The sequence below is a fragment of the Nansenia antarctica genome (genome assembly GCF_963989245.1).
Source record: "Nansenia antarctica genome assembly, chromosome: 18".
NCBI classification, from domain to species: Eukaryota; Metazoa; Chordata; class Actinopteri; order Argentiniformes; family Microstomatidae; genus Nansenia; species Nansenia antarctica.
In genome coordinates, this window is record NC_137691.1 from 15,041,075 (window position 1) to 15,057,396 (window position 16,322).

General features: G+C 45.6%; 1 protein-coding gene and 1 pseudogene across 2 annotated transcripts in view; both read left to right on the forward strand.

Annotated features, from left to right (window-relative positions):
* Positions 1-1,624: 1,624 nt before the first annotated feature.
* LOC308173001 (uncharacterized protein) lies at positions 1,625-4,108 on the forward strand (the record flags this gene model as incomplete). Its single annotated transcript, XM_080547969.1, has 3 exons — positions 1,625-1,757; positions 2,173-2,285; positions 3,224-4,108. The coding sequence occupies 3 exons, from the start codon at positions 1,625-1,627 to the stop codon at positions 4,106-4,108; spliced, it is 1,131 nt and encodes a 376-aa protein (XP_080404095.1).
* Positions 4,109-4,575: 467 nt separating this feature from the next.
* Positions 4,576-16,322, forward strand: part of LOC308173002 — a 35,685-nt pseudogene continuing 23,938 nt past the window's right edge. Inside the window, exons 1-6 of the transcript in view lie at positions 4,576-4,608; positions 7,757-7,963; positions 10,312-10,725; positions 12,232-12,766; positions 13,496-13,620; positions 15,678-15,803. The product of the transcript in view is annotated as an uncharacterized misc_RNA (transcript). The remainder of the gene's footprint in view (positions 4,609-7,756; positions 7,964-10,311; positions 10,726-12,231; positions 12,767-13,495; positions 13,621-15,677; positions 15,804-16,322) is intronic.

Here is a 16,322-nt window from a genome sequence, read left to right on the forward strand (position 1 = left end):
CCGAAGCTGTAGCTCCAGAGAGAACGTTGGAGTTCCGTAGTCCAGCCTCGATTTGTAAGGCCATTGAAGTAGCTTTGTCCAGAGACAAGTCCGATTCAAGCAAAAGTCTGTCTCGTATGCGTGTATTAGCAACACGCTCAATCAGTTGATCACGAATCATTTGTTCCTCCATGGCGCCAAATTCACAAGCTGCAGCTAGCTCGCGTAATGAAGCAAGGAACTGATTAACCGTCTCGTCAGGACCCTGAGCTCTCTGTCGAAATTTGTGACGTTCAGCAATCACATTCACCTTAGGAACAAAGTACTTTTTCAGTCCATCCACAGCAGAAGTGTAGGTAACACCCGTATCCTTTAGAGTGTAGAACAGTCTTTGTCCTTCGGTCCCAAGAGCATGGAGAAGAATCGCGCGCTTTCTTTCCTCCGGCCATTTTTCTCCGGTAGCATCAATTACGAGCATGTAATTTTCAAACATTCTCAACCAAGTAGGAAAAGAAATAGCAGGTTCGCCTGGCACAGGCATGAACGGTGTAGGTAAGGGTACGGAAATAGCCATCCTCGTCGCCAAAAATGTGGTATTCTGTAGTAAGCAAGTAGTTAGTAAAAGAATGAGACCGGGAGACACGCTGCTGCTGTTCAATTCGCCATTTATCCAACTCCCGTTCTTCACCTCCGGAAGTGCATACATCACTTCCGTCACTGCATACATCACTTGCATACTAGCGCCCACTGGCGGTATAAACAGGACACAACAGAGTTGGGTTTCTGTTAGCTAAACTTAAACGAGGTTGTGCAATGCACCATAAAGCACAGCTTCTTTCGGCCAATCACTATGCATGTTTTCGTTAGCAGACGCTCTGCCTCTATTTCAGATGCTTGTAGCGGCTAGTTCCATCCATGGTTCGAATTACTGGACTTGGACTCCCCCCCCCAAAAGAGGTTAAAAAAAAGGTCAGGGGGTCTTAGCATATATATATACCTGCCGCACGGAGACGCACTGGGAGGGAGAGAGAGAGAGAGAGAGAGAGAGAGAGAGAGAGAGAGAGAGAGAGAGAGAGAGAGAGAGAGAGAGAGAGCCGCGGCCTACTGTCATTCACAGGAGATTAATGCTGGTGCGCGTCGTTCTTTTGGAAAACGTGTTTATTTAAAAAAATATTTATAATATAAATAAATATAAATAATACTCATTACATTGACATTTTTGATCAAATAATGGTTGTGGTAATGTATTATTAGCGACCCCCATAGATGTATGATTTAGTTTCTCTTAGAGAGAGAGCTGTCAAACACTACTGAATCTACTGGAGATAGAATCTTATAACTCCAACTCGGTTTATGTTTTGTGAGATGGAACCTTTGTATTTTATTAATTACTAACCCAAAAAAAATAAACATTTAAAAAATAACACCACACAGGCATTAATAAACACCTAATGGATCAGATTATGTAAAAAAATAAATGTTGACCAAAAATGGAGATAGAACCTTGTAATTCTAACATAGATCTGTTGTGACATCATAATAGGTGTATATAGGTATATTATAGCAAAGCAGTTTCAGACAGTCTTTCACTTCAGTAGGAGAGAGACAAGAGACTAACAAGAGACAAGAGACGATTAATTAAAAGATGAGTTTTGTTCTAAACCAGCTGAGAAGACGCGAATTTGTCGTCGCGGCTGGCCTGGTAGGAGCCGCTGCTGGTTCGTACTACATCTGTAAGACCTGGGGCTCTGAGGCCCCTGTTATCACTGAGGAGGAAGGTAGGTTACAGTTAGCCAGTGGATATACAACAACATGACATGTTTTAGTTAGTAATTAATAAAAACATAATAAAACTCACAAAACATAATGGAATGTAAAAACTTTGACGCTCAATATCTCTGAACTGCCCTAAACGGAGATAGAACCTTATCATTCTAAGCTCACGAAATGTCAATGTCATTATTCCTTCTAGTCCACCGAGTGGACAAAGTTGGACGGTAATTTAGCTACGGCAAGCATGGCTCGAATTTTACAAATCACGTTACAGTACATAACATAAACCCGCTATAATAGAGTGCATTTATTAGTTCAGAAATGATTACAACACTTGTGTGTTGTTGTGAACCACCTATATAGCCTGTAGAACATTCTAGAAACCCTACCAATAAACATAATCATGTTTGATATTACTAGTCCTGACCGTGGAGGATCTGCCAGTGACTGAGGCGTGTGTCCTGACCCACCCTGTGGGAAACCCAGACCTCGGTCAACCAGACGAAGACTCACCCACTGTCCTCATCTGTGAGGTAAGATCTCCCACTAGGAGAGAATGATGACAGTCTCTAGTCTAGGTGTATGTATGTTAGTAGTACAAAGCATTACGTTTATTTTGTATTGAGTATAAAACAGTATTAATGCATTTTAACATTGAGACATATATTTTGTATTGACTATAAAATAGTATTAATGCATTTAAACATTGAGACAAGAAGCTGTCTTCTGTACCCGCCCTCCCAATATCTCAAACTGTGACCCCCCTCCCCAAGAAAAAGTTTCAGGCGCAGCATTTTCCCCACTTTAAGCCCTGATGCTGGTGCTGCTGAGTAGCCAGTCAGTTTCCCTATCCCCAACCCCCCCTTGTTCCCAGTTATCCTGTGTCTCAGACACCTGACCCTCCCAGCCTGCTTATCTGGGGTTCCCCATCTCTTGCAAGTCTTTCTCCTGCTCCTATTCCTAGCCAATGTGTTCCTCCCTTAGGTGTATCACAACCAATATGGTAAGGGCATTCAACTGCAATCCTTAAGGGCCACAGTCTCTGCTGGTTTTCTTTTTTCAATTGATGTAATGAATCACTGAGAGTGTACACGTCTGGGTTTCCAGATCTAATTCGAAGTATGAAAACCAGGAGACACTGCAGCTCCTGGGGGGTGAAGTTCAAAACACCAGAGGTGTGCTGTGTGAGAACTGATATGGTACCACCAAACTATATCCACTAGAGGGCAGCGCAATACATTAGGAACAGGCATCCTATTACAAATGTGGGATTAGAGTGTCATTTGATGACGTACTTATACTACTGCTATGATGGACCTCTCTGCCACGTGTTTGTATAGGGCCCTATTTAAACTCAATACAGACCCTTCCTCAAAGACTTGCGCGATGCCAGGGATATTCAGCAGTTACCTTGTCTTGCAAGTGTATACAGAACACACTCTTTTTGAGCCAGAGTTGTCCTGTCCTATAGGTTGCCACGGTGTCCGAGAAGTCCCGCATCATGGAGCTGGAGAGGGACCTCTCTCTGCGGTCAAGGGAAGTGGCCGACTTGCGGTTGCGTCTGGAGTCCCAACAGGTCTCTGAGGGTGCTGACTCCACTGCCTCACCTCTTCTTCTTGAGGAGGTGATCACACTAAGAGCTCAGCTGGCCTCTCAGGAAGCCGATCAACAGGGTGAGCTGACTGAGCTAAAGGAGAGGATGGGGGCTGAAGAGAAAGCCCACCGTGAAGCACAGGCCCAGCTTCAGGCTTCATCCGGGAGGCTCTCCGGTGACAACGAGCAGTTGCGAATGCGCCTGAGCCAAGGTGAGAAGGAAAATGCAGACATCATAGAGTTGTGGCGCTCTAAGCTGGAATCTGCCATTGCCTCTCACCAACAAGCAATGGAGGGGTTGAAGGTGTCCTTCAGCAAAGGGGAAGGTGCCCAGGCGACAGAGCTAGTAGAGACCAAGAGTGCCTTGGAGAGGCTGAAGGTGGACCACAAGTTAGCGCTGGAGGAGGCAGGGGCCAGGCACAGGGCAGGGGCTGCAATCTTGGCACAGGAGACAGAGGAGCTAAAATCACAGCTGCTGATTGTGTCAGAAGAGAAGGAGCATCTGGATGAGTCTCTGCGGACCAGTGTGGAGAGTGCTGAGGAGCAGCACCTGGTGGAGATGGAGGATGTGCTGGGCAAACTGCATGCTGCTGAGATGAAGGTAAAGGAGCTGGAAGACAACGAAGCAAAGTTAGTCCAGCAGGTCCAGGACAGAGCCAGAGAGGCCCAAGAGCAGGTGGCAGCTATGGAGGCCCTGAATTCCCAGGAAACTCAAGGTAACTTAGAGCTCCAGAGCCTGAGGACCCAGCTGGAGGAGGCCTAGAGCCAGGCCCGCTCACAGGGCGTCAAGGTGGGCCTACATCCATCTTCCCATTGTCAATCACCATTTCAATCTCCAAATGTATATCCAATCCCATATGTTATAACTAACACATTTGCCAATTGATCATGGAATACATCTGTATGATACTATCTGTTATAGCTTATCCCTTTCATCAAATTCCTTACTTGAATTTATTTTTATTCATTATTACCCTTTCCTCCATATTTATTTTGTTTACTTATTGTCATTTTGTTTTCTTCAAAATGTCCTCCATGTCCATGCATGGTGTCACCATCTGGCCTGTGCTATAGTTCAACGAGTTAAGCTCTGAGTTGGAAGGACAGCAGCAGAAGCTTCTCTCTGTGCAGCACAGCCTGACCTCTGTTCAGCAGGAAAAGAGCTCCTTGGAGCAGGAGCTGGTGAGTTATGGGGCCTACAGAAGGGTGGTGAGGAGCCAGGGGTTGGGCATGGGTGGCATGACTGTTGGGATAGGACTTAAGGTAAGCTCAGGTAAGGAAGAGCATAGCATCATCAGCATGCTAGTGAATGCTACAAAGAATGCAATGTTGTGCTACACAGATTCATCACATGGTGGTGACACATTCTTCAAGAGGCTAGATGCCTATAGAGGTTTTGACTTATTATATCATCATGGATAAACCATAATTTCAGTCTTTAGTATAAGCATAACTTGGATGTCTCATTATGAATTGTGAGTAATTTTGAGGTGTGTCTTAGAACAACACATTCCAGCATGCACACACATACTAATAACTTTTTTTATTTCCTCAGAAACAAAAACTGGAAGAAAGCACAGATGAGAAGATTAAATCAACACAAACTATGCAAGGTAAATGTATTTACTTGGCTTGATCTTTCATACCCTTTTTGTTTGACAGATCTTACTTGTAGATACATGAAGTAATCTGAATTCAACTCCTTCTTTCAGAGTTGCTTGAGAAGCTTGGCAAAAAGGAGGAGCAATGCACATCTCTCTCTGATGAATCAGAGGCTCTAAGGAGCCAACTTGCAGGTCAGAGCTTTGGCCAGAATTGTGGTGTTTAACGTACAGCACACACACAGTACAAGTCACCATTTATGTGACATTGTTTTTTTGTTCTAGTTGAGTAAAGTGTGAGTAAATTCCAATGAATTGTCTTCCTTATGGGTTATTTTTCATTCCATAAAACACCGGTGTAAGTGTGAATATGCCTGGTTAAAAAGGGGACACGTGATGATAAAAAAAAATCACAAAATATCACCATTATTGCTCTCCTTGGTGATAAAGTTGTGTTTATGTCCATTGTGTGGGAAAGTTGTCTTTACTGACATGTCCATTGTGTGGGAAATATGTGTATGTTGTAACAAAACGGCGTGTGTTCTTGTTCAGGGACTGACTAGTAGATTTAATTGTGTTTCTCACATTCAGGCCTGGAGAGGAAGCTAAAGGCTGGGGATGAGAAACTTGATCAGATCACAAAGGACAAGGCCCAACTCAAAAGTGACATCTCAGACATGATGAAGTCAACAGGTGATCGCTCAGAACAGCTCACCAAAATGAATGAAGACCTCACTCAAAAAGAAAGGTACATGCCTTTAACAGCCCAAAAATGTTCTGATGAAGTCTCTCGTACATTGCATTTTCAGCAGAGGTGTGTCCTCAAACATGCCAATCCAAATGTTATTTGCTCTGTTGTAGAACAATGAAACGTTAATTTTTATCTTACAAATGTTGATACCTGACTTGCCTTTAGTGTTATTTAAGAAATTACAGTTGTATAATCTTGGGTGATGTTGAAGTGTCTTTACATTGCTTGCTGAACAGAATACAACATATTCACAAATTACTCATCTTGTACTTGTACTGTAGTTTTAATGCTCATCTCAAATAGTAAGATGTTGCTCATAAAGCATGTGATAGTTGCTATATTAAAGTAGGTCTCACCATATTTCTAGCTTGGTTTATCAGGTCTTACTGAGGTTAATTTTGTCTCCATATGTGACATGGTCTGGTGAAAAAGTCCCCAAGTAGGGCAAGGTAATTTTTCAGTTCAGAGATTATGAAAGTGCAGATTGTAAGCTTTCAAAGGATGTGTCATACATTGAAAAATAGTTGAAGAAGATTTGCTTATTTGAATGTTGGTATCATCTCGTTGAGCTACCTAGCAGCTAAAAAGAAAACATCGCTATACTGACATGTAACTGCATGTTTAGCACATCAGAACACGCTGATAGAACATCAACATAACTACACATAATTAGATGATCACACAGTCCTTGCTTTTGAACATGAACATTTTAAAACATGTTTGTTTAAAAGCCATGTATCTCTAACCCAGTAGCCTAGGAACAGGACGGCTGGCGATACAGTGAATCCAATTCACAAATTATAAGTATTTAGTGATTCTAAAACTGTTATTTGTTATATTGAGTGGGTTTTTCAACACTTCAGACCTCCTATCTGCAAAATTCACTTTTTCACAGACAGACTTATCATGTGCAGCCTGAAGGCCGATTTAAACTTCTGCGTAAAATCGACGCCGTAGCCTTGTGTCGGCCCGCGTGGGCCCGCCGTGCCTACGGAGAGGCTTGACGCGCACATCTCCAAAAATTTAAGAACGCGTCAGTTTCTACGCAACCATAAGCTCTGTGATTGGTCCGCTTGGTAGCACATGATTCCGACTCTCTCGTCGGCCAAAATGCGGAAGCCATGACAGAAATGTCATTTACTTTTTCTGTAATTACTCATTAATAAAGATTTGAAAAATTATGATAACCATCGTATTATCTTAGTTTAGTGTCATTTCAATGCATCATAGAACTTTTATTTACAACAAGCATAACAACAAAAAGATCGCTATTTTGCCGCTTTGAGCTTTGAGCTCTGTTGAGTTCCTAACCGGAAGAGGCACAGCACAGGGGCATAGAAAACACACTGCCACCTAGCGATGTGACGGTGTAATTGCAGCGTGGCCTACGCAGAAGTGTAAAGTGCGAGACCCCTTACGTAGATTACGTAAGCTACGCACGTAAATTCGACGCAGAACTTTAAATCGGCCTTTACTTTAATTTAAAGTGAAAACCGCAAATCAGAACATTTTGCAGATAGGAGGTTTTGCGTTTCGGCCATCGATATGATCAATATTCAGTCTATCATTCTTTAAAACTGTTCCATAGAATGAGCCTCTAGTTTGTAGTAGTAGTTTAGTTATCCCCCTCTCCCCCTCCTTTTCCTAGGCAGTTAGAGGAGTTACAGACCCAACTGGCAGAGGAGAAGGAATGGATGGCACGTTCTGAAGAGCAACAACAGCAGGAACTGGGCCGGAAGGACCAGGAGCTGAAGGAGATCACAGACAAACATCAGGGTCAGCTAAACAGCCTGCAGAAGAAAATTGTTGACCTGGTGAGTGATGATCTGGATAAAACATTGAAAGTCAGGGACAATAAGAGGTTGGTGAAGACTACCGAAATGGCTTTGAATGTTATTAGAAATGCCTTTTCTTGAGTGCTGCCACATATTAACCTATAACACATAAATTATAGGGACTTGACCAGACCTTTTCCTGATCATTCTCTCCCTCCCTGTCCCTTTCCTAACAATTGGTGATGTAATTAGTTAAAATGTCTCTCTTCTTATGCATTGTATAGGAAAAGCATGTGCAGCAGTGTGAGACCCAGGCCAAGGAGCTTGAGGCCTCTCAGGAGAAGGCCCTGTCTGAGGCCTCAGAGTGCCATGCACAGGAGCTTCAGGGTCAGGCTAACAAGACGAGGCAGGAACTGAGCATCTCCAGGGAGAAAACCCAGGAGCTGGAGAGGCTGGTATCTGACTTGCAATCTTATAAGGAGAAGGCCCGGGTAAGCACCAACTTATCATAGCATCATATTGTTTGTCTCCAGTGTATTAGAATCACAGATTCTGTGGAGGTGCTGCCTTTTAGTACCAAATATCCACCAATGCAGTGTTTCCTCTATATGCATTTATTCGTGGCGGGCCGCCACGAATGAATTTCCTCCGCCACTAATTGATTCAGACAGTCCACTTTGATTCAGGCTTGAGTTATTATGACCGGAGAACAGAAAAAAAGCAGATTGAAGCTAGATTTAGGCCGCTTCCAGACCTACATTTCGTTACGATTTAGGGCGTAGTTAGTTACAATATGTTACAATGTTGCAATTAACCTCGTCGTTTGTGTTCGCACTGCAATCGAGACTGAATCGCTCTCAACAGGCGCGCGGCGCGAGGCGACGCGCTTTCAAAACAGTTTTGTGATTGGTCCGAATTTAGCGGGACATTTGGATTTCTCTTTTAGCCCGTCGCCGGTGACTTTAATCCCGTATCCTAATCGAAAATGCAACATCATCAGCGACGACTGTGGGTTATTGCATTTACTGCTGTTCTCTGGTTCATGTTCTTATACCAGTGCTCAGTATAGAGTATTTTAAATGAACATTCGTAATGTATGTCTCTGATGTTCATGGTCAACTAAATCAGCCTATTTTGTGAAACAAATAATGTTCCCGCTAATGGGTTAACCGAGCATTCTCGCACCTAACGTGCAAGCACCTAGCTTCGAACTATTCATAGCAATATGCGCAGGGCAAAAATAATCTATTGCCTCTAAAATCACCACGAACAGAACGGCGGAGGTACGGGTAAGCACTAAGCAGGGCTCATGTTGGTGTCCTCAAAGGTAAGAGTTGGTTTTCTTTAACTCAACTGATAGCATTACCTTGCTGTTGTTGTTTACCGAATGCTCCATCTGACTGTCACACTGTGATTTTACTTGTGTAAACAGTTAATGAGTAACGTTAGCCGGTTTTGTGCGTGTACTCTCATGTAGGCCTACTTCGTATTGATCTTTCTCTGTGTGTGTGTGTGTGTAATGCGCCTTCCGCATGTTCCGCTGCAGCTGTAGGATATATTGGTATTTGATCACCTTCTATATAAAATCACCTGCTCGGCTTTAATGACTTAACCGCTATTTAAGAAATTATAATTGTTGCCACCCTCTAGTTTTTGGTGAAATTACGTCTTTGTTTTGAGCGCCAGTGCGCACCGCGCGCGAACAATTAGCGCTCCGCCACTAAAAATCCTTGAGGAAACACTGCAATGGCCATGTTTTGTGCTGTTAAGTAATGTTTGATTGTTGTAATGCAAACTGTGATTCCCACATGTAGTGGCTATAGACATACAGGATGTTCACATTTTGTTGCCTCAGAGCCTGGAATCTGATTTTATTGTCTTTGTTTCACTGATCTAGACAGCAATACAGAAATACAAATTCTAAATATTTGTAGTAGTAATTTATAAAATAAAATAAAAAAAATACCTGTTTGTAAAAGACCCCCCTCGCTGTGGCTCAAATGCAAATCAATAATTGTGTTTGCAACAATGAATTCAAGTGATGCTAGAAATGTGTTTCTTTGGCTTTACTACAAAGCATTACGTTTATTGCAAACCCAGCACACTGGTGCACCTTGTCCCATGTGAAGAATAGTGGTAGCTGCATCATGTTATGGGTGTGCTTGTCACTTGATCAGGGGTCAAGAGAAAGTTGAGAAATTTGCTGAGTTGGTAGTGACATCCTAATCTACACAGTGTGTAATTGTTTTCTATTAAAATCGGGGACCCTACAAGGACAATGATATTCATTCCGATATCACATGAACTATTATCCTTGCACTCAGATGGACTCAATTCATCTGAATAAATTGTTGAATAAATGTTTGCATTTTAGCTAATTTTAGGAGCGCCACAGCAAGGGGGGTGTAGACCTTTGCAAACAGGTCTTTACTTCACTTTGTAAGTGTCCAGTAGGCTGTGTAGATCAGTGTGAAAGAAATCCTAATTTAATGTATTTCGATTCCAGCCGCTGGGGCAAAAAAAGATGAAAATGTTCAAAGAGGGTGTAGGCACTGTACATACACTTTATACTACAAATGTCATTGCACATATTTTATTAAGGTTGCTCACCCTGCTTCCTTCTACTACATATTTTGGATGTGTGTAAGAAAATGTGCCTTTGGTCAGGATGGGTGTGAGAAAATGTTTATGAATGTTGGAACCCAGCTCGTCCCTTCAATTGCCCTAGCAGTAATCATAAATGTTCATGTTTATGTTACAATTAACAACCAGCAAATTATGGTCCTAATATTCATCTTCATTTCAGCATTTTCTGTGTGGCTATGTTTTTTTCAAACAGGGTCTGCTTGACGAGAAAGTCCAACTGCAAGCCAAAGTACAGGACTTTACTCAACAATCTCTCACTGGAGACAAGGCCATGGATGAGATGTCTTCCAGCCTTAACAATGCTGCACAGGAAATAAAAGCCTTGAATGCAGAGGTTAAGGTCTTGAAGTCTGAACTGAAGCAGAGAGACCAGGCAAAGGGGGACTTGGCTGGAGAAAAAGAGTGTCTGTCTACCAAGCTGGAAGAGCTTGGCAAAGAGGCCTCCTCCCTGGCTAAGGAGAGCATGGACCTCCTAGCTGTACAGTCAAGGCTGGAGCAGGACATTTCCTCTCTCCGCAGCAGCCAAGAGAGCGGTGATGCAGCCAAGAGAGCGGCCCTCACCCCCAGCCAACCAGACGAAGACTCACCCACTGTCCTCATCTGGGAGGTAAGATCTTGTGCAATGTGCTCTACAATCTGGGCACATGAATGATCGGATCGGTGAGCAGGGGCCAACTGTCGCGCCATTCATCTCATTAAGTTTCATAATTGGATTCAGTTTTGTATAAGGCATCCTTTCTTTAGCGACAGTATAGGCTGCCCTGAACGAACTAGCTAGCTGTCTCCTTATACATACTGGAGGTGAGTTCTGCTACTTTCTTCGGAAGCACTTGGTTTTGTTTGAGCTCTGCTATTTCAACAGTTTCAACGTTAGGTGTCATAACAGGTGCAGCTGAATTCAAGTTTGGTTTCTTGGTTGAAAACCCGAAACTTTCCAGGCTTGTCGACTCGGTCGGCAGCAGTGGCCTTTTTTGGGGCGGTATGATAGCTAGCTACTGAATGTTTTCTTCTCAATAATCGTGTTTTCAAGTTCGCAAGCTCTCAACGATCATATTCTGCTGTTGCACAATATTCTACTGCGCCCCATAGTGTCTTGGTGGTAAAGTGCAGGCAGTCAAAGGCATACTGTCATTCACAGGAGATTAATGCTGGTGCGCGTAGTTCTTTTGGAAAACGTGTTTATTTTAGAATATTTATCATATAAATAAATATAAATAATCCTCATTAGATTAACATTTTTGATCAAATAATGGTTGTGGTAATGTATTATTAGCGACCCCCACAGATGTATGATTTTACTGCTTTCATGGGAGCTCAGACCTTCCTTATGGGAGCTCAGCTCCCATTGGCTCCCACATAACTCGAACCCTGGTTGTCACTTGTCTGCCCGCATCTCTAATTCTCTCTAAATATATAAAAATCAACAACGTCAGATTAAGCTATTAATCGCGCTACCGCCACCTGCGCAACCATATGAGAGCTGTATGAAATCTTTTTTTTTTTTTGGTGCCTTAATTTTTCAGGACCAATTAAGTGGAATTTGATCATTTCCCACGGCACATCTGATGCGGCACAGTGGTTGAAAAACACTGGTCTAGTTAATGCTTTGTTTCTCCTCTATGCAGCATCCAGAAATATTATTATTTCTCATCCATTCATTCTGTTATATGTTGAGCTGTAAAAACTAAGAACGTAATGAATCTGAATCTGTACTTTGCATAGTCGCCGTTTCGTGGAGGTACAGTTAGCCAGTGCTATGAGCCAGGCGTTCTCATTTGTTCACATTTACTGCATGAACTGCTGCATTAAATCTTCCCAGGCAGTCGGCCTCTGAGGAAGCCAGCCTCGGCCGTCTGCGCTGAGTGAGCTGGCAGGGCTCTAGCAGGGCTGGATATTATGGTGCATTTAATTGCTCCTCGGAAACTGCTGGAGCTTCTCACCGAGTTTAGCGTAGGATCTCACACAGGGCTCCCTATTGGCCCATTCTAAGTTCATTCGCTCCAAGAAGGGGGTAGTGGGGTACTCTGGAATTCTCAGAGTTGCTGAGTAAGAAATCCTCCTAGTTAGTTTCCTAGTTCCAAGCCCCTTTCCCCCCCCCCCTCCTCCTCCACAGACTCCAAACACGGACGCAGAGCCTCTTCCAGAAGCGCCACGCAGCTTGGCCTCGGCTTCCCCGGCTTCCCTGGCCCCGAAGGCTCTGAACGGCCTTGTAGACGCCGGGTCTGAGCTGGACCCCTCCCCGCCCCCGCCCCGGGCCCGGGAGCCCTCCCCCCAGCCTCCGTCACCGTCACCCCAGCCCCAGGCCTCAGCTCAGGCCTCCAGAGAGCGAAAAGACTCGGAAAAGACCACGGACACGGCGGTGGTCCCTGAGATGGCCGCAACCGCGACCCCTGTGGCACCTGTTGCCGCGGTGCCCGCCGTCACGCCGGCCGCCAGCCCCACCCCCGCCGCCGGGCCGGCCCCTCCCCCTGGCCTTCCGCCACTCGTGCAGGCCACAGCGGAGGCCAGCGAGGCGGCCAGGGCCCCCGGGCCCTCAGACACTAAAGAGGCCCCCCTCAGAGCGGGGCCGGAGGCGCCCGTCTCAGCCGAGGGCAAGAGCCCCCCCGAGCCCCAGACACACAGCCTCTCTAGGAAGAGTCCCACTACAGGTATGGAGGGAGGGAGGGAGGGAGGGAGGGAAGGAGGGATGGATGGGAGGATGGAGGGAAGGAGGGGTGGAGGGAGTGAGGGATGGGTGGATGGAGGGAGGGAGGGATGGAGGGAGGGAGGGAAGGAGGGAAGAGGGAAGGAGGGAGGGAAGGGTTGTTGAAAGTTTTTTTTAATGGAGTCTTAATGGTTGTTTTAATAGTTTTAGTAGTATGACTTTTAAGATGGTCTATAGGAACAGTATTGTACAATTTTAAGTGGACAGCCTGAAATTGTTGTTTGTCAGATTGTAATTGTGATGTTGGCCGTTGTGATACATTATGCTATCATTTAATAATAGCCAATCAAATGCACATATGAAAATATGAATATATAATTAGGTCTAAAAGGGTTAATGAGACGGGTTAATTATACAGATTATACAGCTATTGGCATGAGCGTAAACTCCTCGCCCCTCCCCTACTGTTTCCACATGACCTTGATCACTGTGAAGGTTGTGGAATTGTCTTGTTTGTACTGATTTGAATGAATGTCTTAATTTAGAGTTAGACTTCTATCATTCTGTACCTAACTAGTTTTCCTCACCTCACCTCTCCTTCTTTTTCTCCCTCTCTTTCTCTCCCTCTTTCCCTCTCCCTCTCTCTGTCTCCCTCTCCCCCTCTCTCTCCCTCTCTCCCTCTCTCTCTGTCTCTCTCTCCCTCTCCCTCTCCCTCACTCCCTGATTGGTCTAGATCTGGCCGAGGCCAATGGGAAGCGCCAGTACAACCGGGACTTCCTGCTGGGCTTCCAGTTCACGCCCGCCTGCGTGCAGAAGCCAGAGGGACTGCCTCAGATCAGTGACGTCGTGCTGGACAAGTGTGTGTGTGTGTGTGTGTGTGTGTGTGTGTGTGTGTGTGTGTGTGTGTGTGTCTGTGTGTGTGTCTATGTGAGTGTGTTTTAGACAGTGTGTGTGTTTGTATGTCAGCCAGAGCAGTGAGGAAGGCCCTGAACCCTCTACCAATATGGCCCAGTCAATATTGAGCTCTAAAAACGGAGACGTGGAATATGGGAGCAATGGAAGCTGTCTTCTTCCTCCCTCAGAGGGGAACTCTTTGTTTGTAAGGAGCAAACTACTCCATGAGTCTGGCTTATTCAGTCAATAAAAATGTAGATAGATTTTTTCTCAGCAGCCCCTCCAGAGTAATGAGTTTGTCTACACACACACACACATACAGTTATGAGGGCAGCTACGCGAGACTGCTCTTCGTGGACTTCAGCTCCGCCTTTAACACCATCCTTCCAGACAGGCTAGTGACCAAACTACTAGACCTGGGTCTATCACACTCTATATGTGCGTGGATCAAGGACTTCCTGACCGACCGCCCCCAGAGGGTGCGGGTGGGCCCCCACACCTCCACAGCCCTCAGCCTCAGCACTGGGTCACCCCAGGGCTGCGTGCTAAGCCCCATCCTCTACAACCTCTACACCCACGACTTCACCCCCATCCACCCCAGCAACTACATCGTAAAGTTTGCAGACGACACCACCGTGGTGGGATGTATCTCGGGGGGGGACGAGGCGGCGTACAGGGATGAGGTAGAGCAATTGAGCAAGCTGTGCAAGGTAAACAACCTGCTGCTAAACAAGTCAAAGACCCAGGAACTCATCGTAGACTACAGGAGGAAAAAGTCCGAGATCCTGCCCCTGCTCATCGACGGAGAGAGCGTAGAGATGGTCTCAAACCTCCGTTTCCTGGGACACATCATACGGGATGACCTGGCCTGGAAGGACAACACTAAAGGCACCATCAAGAGGGCACAACAGCGGCTATACACCCTGAGATGCCTCAAGAAACAACACAGCAAGCAGGAGATGCTGGTGGCCTTCTACCACGGCGCAGTGGAGAGCATCCTCACCTTCGGCATCTCCAACTGGTACCACAGCTGCACGGCAGCGGAGAGAAACGATCTACAGAGAGTCGTGAGAACAGCACAGGGGATCACCGGCGCCACCCTCCCCTCTCTGGAGGAGCTGTACGAAACACGCTGTCTCAGGAGGGCCTCCAAGATCTCCAAGGACCCGACCCACCCTGGGCACGAACACTTTGTCAAGCTGCCCTCGAACAGGAGGTACAGGACCCCGGCCGCTAGGACAAACAGACTGAAGGACAGCTTCTACCACAGGGCCGTCAAGGCCCTGAACACAGAAAAGGCCTAAGTTCTGGGCCCAGGACAAGTCCGGACGGATTGTAATGGCAGCTAGTGCTGAGGCACAAACATGTACATTTTCAAGCCTGCAAACTGTGACACTTTAAAAAAAATACTTTCTTGTGCAATATGACAACCCTAGTTGACTATCTGTGCAGTATAGTACAGTGGATTGTGTACATAGCCTCTATTGATGTAAACCAGCTCCTTATCTTCTTGTGATTTTATGCATCTATGCTTTTTCCAAAATGTGTTTCTTTTTCCTTTCTTAAACACCAGGGGAGCCTCCCCTCCTAAATTTCGTTGTTTGGTACCTGTACTGTAGCAATGACAAATAAAGTCTATCTATCTATCTATCTATCTATCTATCTATCTATCTATCTATGAGTACAGTGAGGTAGTTTATTTACAGTATCTAATGTGTATGACATGTTAGCGTTTAGAGCACCAGTGGGTTAGATCCTAATGAGAGGGGGGGAGGGGGTTGAGGAGGATGAGGAGGGGGGAGGAAGGGGAGGGTCTGGCCGGTCCCGCCCCCCCCCGGCTCAGAGTAGAGGTTCACTGCTGTCTTCTCACTGCTCCCCCTGCTGGCCTGTTCATTGTGTCTCTCTGTCTCTCTCCCTCCCTCCCTCCCCCCCTCCCTCCCTCTCTCTCCTTCTCTCCCTCCCTCTCTCCCTCCCTCCCTCCCTCTCCCTCCCTCCCTCCCTCCCCCTCTCCCCCCCCCCAGATAAACCAGAACAAGGTGCCGGTGCGGGGGTCCGTGGACTCCAGGGTGATCTCTCGGGGTCCCGACTTCACCCCGGCCTTCGCAGACTTTGGCGGCAGGCAGCTGGTCGGAGGCCGCGGCGCCGCCGTGAGTCACGCACACATCCACGCTCATGTAATTATACTTTATCTTTATTTTTTTCTATATCTTTCCCTTCTTTCTCTCTCTCTCTCTCTCTCTCTCTCTCTCTCTCTCTCTCTCTCTGTTGAATCTCAGCCTTCTGATGTTGTAGTAAATCAATTTTTAAAAAATGAGAAAAACAAGAAAGAAAAGACATTCTTGGGTTCCGACCGGGAGATAAGTGATGGTGAACGTGCGGTCGTGCCGTGAGGAGAAGTTGTGGTTTTTTGGTGTCGGCCACATTTTAAAAGGGCATAGATTAAATCTAAAAGAGAATGAAAAATCGTTCAAATCAAAGCTCTAATTTGAGGAGATTCAGGGATTTTTTTGGCCTTTGCGGGAAAGGGATGCCATGCAGATGTTGATGTGGGTATGTGTTTGTTTGTTTGTGTGTCTCTCTCTCTCTCTCTCTCTCTCAATCTTACTTGCTCTCTCACTCTTTCTCTCTCCCTACCCTCTTCTCCCTCTCTCCCTCCCTCTCCCTTC